The sequence below is a fragment of the Tachyglossus aculeatus genome, chromosome 18, assembly GCF_015852505.1.
Source record: "Tachyglossus aculeatus isolate mTacAcu1 chromosome 18, mTacAcu1.pri, whole genome shotgun sequence".
Classification (NCBI taxonomy): domain Eukaryota; kingdom Metazoa; phylum Chordata; class Mammalia; order Monotremata; family Tachyglossidae; genus Tachyglossus; species Tachyglossus aculeatus.
The window spans coordinates 39,845,453-39,852,165 of NC_052083.1; the positions used below are offsets into that span (position 1 = coordinate 39,845,453).

At 48.7% G+C, this 6,713-nt stretch overlaps 1 protein-coding gene across 1 annotated transcript in view; it reads right to left on the minus strand.

The window, feature by feature from the left end:
- BEND5 (BEN domain containing 5) overlaps positions 1-1,537 on the minus strand; it is a 158,772-nt gene extending 157,235 nt beyond the window's left edge. Inside the window, exon 1 of the mRNA XM_038760624.1 lies at positions 1,464-1,537. Within this exon, the coding sequence (XP_038616552.1) occupies positions 1,464-1,476 (13 nt within the window). The 5' untranslated portion in view covers positions 1,477-1,537. The remainder of the gene's footprint in view (positions 1-1,463) is intronic.
- Between the last annotated feature and the right edge of the window lie 5,176 nt (positions 1,538-6,713).

Sequence of the window (6,713 nt, forward strand, 5' to 3'; positions counted from 1 at the left end):
AAAAGCCAGCTGCCCACATCCCAAGCCCCTCCAGTCCAGAGTGCCAAAACGGTCCGGAAACTGATTGTACCGAGGAATATGACCGTCCTTGGGAGAGCTAAGGGTCCTGGGGTCTCACTGGGAAAAGACCCCCGAATCCAACGGCTGCAAAACGTTCCTCTCTGAAAGCTCTGTGCCCAGGGATACACAGTACGCTAGGCTGTAAGCTCGTTTGGGCAGGGAATGTGTCTCTTATACTGTTATATTGAACTCTCCTGAGTGCTGGATAAAACACTCTGCACGCAGTCAGCGCTCAATAAATACAACTGACTGGCCGACTGACTGCCAGAGACGTGATGCTGATTACGCACCTACTTTGTGCCAAGAACAGGACTGGGGCAGGTAGTGCTTGGCAACCTGATCACCGTGTAACCTCCCCCGTGCTTAGAACAGTGCTTTGCACACAGTAAGCACTTAATAAATGCTATCATTATTATTATTATTATTATTATTATTGTAACGTCCCCAGCGCTTAGAACAGTGCTTTGTGCATAGTAAGCGCTTAATAAATGCCATCATTAAATTAATTATTAACCAGCCCAGATTCCTCTCCCCTGGCCGGGCCCTGATCCCTTTCCTTGACCCCAACCCTGGGAAGCCCCCACTAACCAGGCTCTGCGCATCAGGCAGAAACTCCTCACCCTGGGCTTCAAGGCTGTTCATCACCTCGCCCCCTCCTACCTCACCTCCCTTCTCTCCTTCTCCAGCCCAGTCCGCACCCTCCGCTCCTCTGCCGCTAATCTCCTCACCGTTAGGCCTCATTCTCGCCTGTCCCACCATCGACCCCCGGCCCACGGCATCCCCTGGGCCTGGAATGCCCTCCCTCTGCCCATCCGCCAAGCTAGCTCTCTTCCTCCCTTCAAGGCCCTACTGAGAGCTCACCTCCTCCAGGAGGCCTTCCCAGACTGAGCCCCTTCCTTCCTCTCCCACTCGTCCCCCTCTCCACCCCCCATCTTACCTCCTTCCCTTCCCCACATCACCTGTATAGATGTATATATGTTTGTACATATTTGTTACTCTATTTATTTTACTTGTACATATCTATTCTATTTATTTTATTTTGTTAGTATGTTTGGCTTTGCTCTCTGTCTCCCCCTTTTAGACTGTGAGCCCACTGTTGGGTAGGGACCGTCTCTATATGTTGCCAACTTGTACTTCCCAAGCGCTTACAGTAAGCGCTCGATAAATACGACTGATGATGATGATGCCCTTCCCTCTCCGCTTCCTGGACCTGACGCTGCCTTTCGCCCCCCACCCCGGGATGGCAGGATGCCTTTCTCTCCCCCGGGGCCTGGTCCTGACTTTGGCCAGACGCTTTTCCTCGCCCGACTGTCCCAGGCCCCGACCCCTTCGGTCCCCCTGGACGCCCCTGTGCCTCTGTGCCCGTCGCCAGCCCCTCTCCCCGCCTCCCCCGGAGGACGGACCTGGCTGGGCCATGCTCCCCGAGGCCCGCTGCCCGCTCAGATGCTCTCCGGTCCGGTCCTGTCCGGGAGACGCCGCCGGCGTTGCTAGGCAACGGGATACATCACAGAGGGGCGGGGCTTCCCTCTCCTCCCCTGGCCCTCACTCAGTCCTCTCTGTTCGTTCATTCATTCATCCAGTTGTATTTATTGAGCGCTTACTGTGTGCACAGCACTGGACTAAGCGCTTGGGAAGTAGAAGTTGGCAACATATAGAGCCGGTCCGGTCCTGTCCGGGAGACGCCGCCGGCGTTGCTAGGCAACGGGAGGCATCACAGGGTGGTGGGCTTCCCTCTCCTCCCCTGGCCCTCACCCAGTCCTCTCTGTTCGTTCATTCATTCATCCAGTTGTATTTATTGAGCGCTTACTGTGTGCACAGCACTGAACTAAGCGCTTGGGAAGTCCAAGTTGGCAACATATAGAGCCGGTCCGGTCCTGTCCGGGAGACGCCGCCGGCGTTGCTAGGCAACGGGAGGCATCACAGGGTGGTGGGCTTCCCTCTCCTCCCCTGGCCCTCACCCAGTCCTCTCTGTTCGTTCATTCATTCATCCAGTTGTATTTATTGAGCGCGTACTGTGTGCAGAGCACTGGACTAAGCGCTTGGGAAGTAGAAGTTGGCAACATATAGAGCCGGTCCGGTCCTGTCCAGGAGACGCCGCCGGCGTTGCTAAGCAACGGGAGGCATCACAGGGTGGCGGGCTTCCCTCTCCTCCCCTGGCCCTCACTCAGTCCTCTCTGTTCATTCATTCAATTGTATTTATTGAGCGCTTACTGTGTGCACAGCACTGGACTAAGCGCTTGGGAAGTAGAAGTTGGCAACATATAGAGCCGGTCCGGTCCTGTCCGGGAGACGCCGCCGGCGTTGCTAGGGAACGGGAGGCATCACAGGGGGCTGGGCTTCCCTCTCCATCCCTGGCCCTGCCCCCTCCCCCTCAATCTATCAATCAATCAATCAATCGTATTTATTGAGCGCTTACTGTGTGCAGAGCACTGGACTAAGCGCTTGGGAAGTCCAAGTTGGCAACATATAGAGCCGGTCCGGTCCTGTCCAGGAGACGCCGCCTGCGTTGCTAGGAAACGGGAGGCATCATAGGGGGGACCCCCCTCAATCCCCCTCAATCAATCTATCAATCAATCGTATTTATAGAGCGCTTACTGTGTGCAGAGCACTGGACTAAGAGCTTGGGAAGTCCAAGTTGGCAACATCTAGAGCCGGTCCCTACCCAACAGCGGGCTCACAGTCTAGAAGGGGGAGACGGCCAACAAAACATATTAACAAGATACAATAGATAGAATAAATATGGACAAGTAAAATAAATGAAGAGTAATAAATGTGTACAAACATCTATACATATATACAGGTGCTGTGGGGAGGGGAAGGAGGTAAGGCGGGGGGGATGGGCAGGGCTCTGTACTAAGCCCTTGGGAGAGTACAATATAACCAAGTTGGTAGACACATTCCCTGCCCACAATAAGCTTACGGTCTAAAGGGGATCAGAAGTCAGAGCTCAGAGTTTTGGCGCTCCATATATGATCAGCTTGAAAATGCAGACTTTATTTATGACTGCTCCATCTTTCAGCCACCGTAAGCCCTTACTGTGTGCTGAGCATCCTACTAAGCACTTGGGAGACTACAATACGACAATATATGTTGCCAACTTGTACTTCCCAAGCGCTTAGTACAGTGCTCTGCACACAGTAAGCGCTCAATAAATACGATTGATTGATTGATTGACAATAAAAAGACACATTCCCGGCCCATAACAAGCTGACAGTCTAGAGGGGGAGACAGACACCAATCCAGAGAAATAAAATGAGAGCCTTGGACATAAGTGCCGTGGGAAGAGCAAAGGGAAGAAGTCAGGGCGATGCATTCATTCAGTCAATCAATCAATCAATCAATCGTATTTATTGAGCGCTTACTGTGTGCAGAGCACTGTACTAAGCGCTTGGGAAGTACAAGTTGGCAACACATAGAGACGGTCCCTACCCAACAGTGGGCTCACAGTCACATTTAGTGTGCAGAGCACTGCCCTAAGGGCTTGGGAAGTACAAGTCGGCACCTGTATATACGTTTGTACAGATTTATTACTCTATTTATTTTACTTGTACATATGTACTAGTCTAGTTTGTCAATGATGTGCATCTAGTTTTATTTCTATTTATTTTGATGACGACACCCATCCATATGTTTTGTTTTCTTGTTCTTCTTTACTGAGTGCTTACTGCATGCTCAGCACTGGACTGAGCGCTTGGGAGAGTATAATACAACAATAAACAGACACATTCCCTGCCCACAGTGAGCTTAGAGTTTAGAGAGGGAGACGGACATTAATAGAAATAAATAAATGACAGGTGTGGACATAAGTGTTCTGGGGCTGGGAGAGGGAATTTCATTCAATTCATTCATTCAATCATATTTACTGAGCGCTTACTGTGTGCAGAGCACTGTACTAAGCGCTTAGCACTGTACGAAATTAATTGATTATTCATTCATTCATTCAATCGTATTTATTGAGCGCTTCCTGTGTGCAGAGCACTGGACTAAGCGCTTGGGAAGTCCAAGTTGGCAACATCTAGAGACGGTCCCTACCCAACAGCGGGCTCACAGTCTAGAAGGGGGGAGACAGACAACAAAACAAAACGTATGAAACAGAAGAGAGAAGAGAATGAATGGGAACGAATAAAGGGAGCAAGTCGGGGCGATGCAGAAGGGAGTGGGAGAAGAGGAAACGGTGGGGTTGGAAAGGGAAGGCTCCTTGGAGGAGGGAGGGGAACAGAACAGTATGCGGCTGGACCACTTCTCTGTTGCATTACCTTGGGCAAATCACTTCACTTCTCTATGCCTCAGCTTCCTCAACTGTAAAATGGGGATTAAATGCCTGCTCTCCCTCCTACTTAGACTATGAATCCCACGTGGGACAGACAGGGACCGTGTCCGAACTGATCAACCCGTAACTATTTGTTATATGTATATATGTTGGTACGTATTTACTACTCTATTTATTTATACTTGTACATATCTATTCTATTTATTTTATTTTGTTAATATGTTTTGTTTTGTTCTCCATCTCCCCCTTCTAGACCGTGAGCCCACTGTTGGGTAGGGGCCGTCTCTAGATGTTGCCAACTTGGACTTCCCAAGCGTTTAGTAAAGTGCTCTGCACACAGTAAGCACTCAATAAATATGATTGATTGATTGATTGATTGATTACTCTATTTTATTTGTACATGTTTATTCTATTTATTTTATTTTGTTCCTATGTTTTGTTTTGTTCTCTGTCTCCCCCTTCTAGACTGTGAGCCCACTGTTGGGTAGGGACCGTCTCTATATGTTGCCAACTTGGACTTCCCAAGCGTTTAGTACAGTGCTCTGCACACAGTAAGCGCTCAATAAATACAACTGATTGATTGATTTTACTTGTACATATTTATTCTATTTATTTTATTCTGTTAATATGTTTTGTTTTGTTCTCTGTCTCCCCCTTCTAGACTGTAAGCCCGCTGTTGGGTAGGGACCATCTCTATATGTTGCCAACTTGGACTTCCCAAGCACTTAGTACAGTGCTCTGCACACAGTAAGCGCTCAATAAATACGATTGAATGAATGAATGAACTACCCTAGTACGTAGAGAGTTGGCAGATGACTTTCAAAGCCCTACTGAAGGCTCACCTCCTCCAGGAGGTCTTCCCAGACTAAGCCCCCTTTTCCTCTGCTCCTCATTCCCTCCTTGTTGCCCCGACTCCGTCTCTTTGCTCTACCTGCTCCCCTCCCCCTGTAGTACTTGTGTATATATGTACATATTCCAAATTCTATTTATTTATATTAATGATGTGCATATATCTATAATTCTATTTATTTATATTGATGCTATTGATGCCTGTTTACTTGTTTTAATGCCTGTCTCCCCCCTTCTAGACTGTGAGCCCGCTGTGGGCAGGGATCGTCTTTACTTGTTGCTGAATTGTACTTTCCAAGCGCTTAGTACAGTGCTCTGCACACAGTAAGCGCTCAATAAATACGATTGATTGATTGATTGATTGCTTTGACACACAGTAAGCGCTTACATACCAAAGAAACCCAAACAAACAAAAACATCCCTGGTGTGGTTGGGGGTTCAAAAGGGTAGAGAAGCAGCGTGGTCCAGCGGAAAGAGCTGGGTCCTGGGTGTCAGAAGGTCATGGGTTCTAACCCCAGTTCCACCACATGTCTGCTGTGTGACCTTGGACAAGTCACTTGACTTCTCTGGGCCTCAGTTACCTCATCTGTAAATTGGGGACTGAGACTGTGAGCCCCACGCAGGATAGGACTGTGTCCAACCCGATTTGCTTGTATCCACCCCAGGGCTTAGAACAGTGCCTGCCACATAGTAAGCACTTAACAAATACCACTATTATTATTATTATTGTTAATAATCCCACCTCCACTACTGGCTTGCCGCACGACCTGGGACAAGTCACTTCTCTGCACTTTAGTTTCCTCATCTGTAAAATGGGGCTTGGATACTTTTACTCCCTCCTACTTCTCTGGGCCTCAGTTACCTCATCTGTAAACTGGGGACTGAGACTGTGAGCCCCATGCGGGATAGGACAATGTCCAACCCGATTTGCTTGTATCCACCCCAGGGCTTAGAACAGTGCCTGCCACATAGTAAGCACTTAACAAATACCATTATTATTATTGTTAATAATCCCACCTCCACTACTGGCTTGCCGCACGACCTAGGACAAGTCACTTCTCTGCACTTTAGTTTCCTCATCTGTAAAATGGGGCTTGGATACTTTCACTCCCTCCTACTTCTCTGGGCCTCAGTTACCTCATCTGTAAACTGGGGACTGAGACTGTGAGCCCCACGCGGGATAGGACTGTGTCCAGCCCGATTTGCTTGTATCCACCCCAGGACTTAGAACAGTGCCTGCCACATAGTAAGCACTTAACAAATACCATTATTATTATTATTATTGTTAATAATCCCACCTCCACTACTGGCTTGCTGCACGGACCTGAGCCCCATGCGGGATAGGACTGTGTCCAACCCGATTTGCTTGTATCCACCCCAGGGCTTAGAACAGTGCCTGGCACATAGTAAGCACTTAACAAATACCATTATTATTATTATTATTGCTAATAATCCCACCTCCACTACTGGCTTGCCGCACGACCTGGGACAAGTCACTTCTCTGCACTTTAGTTTCCTCATCTGTAAAATGGGG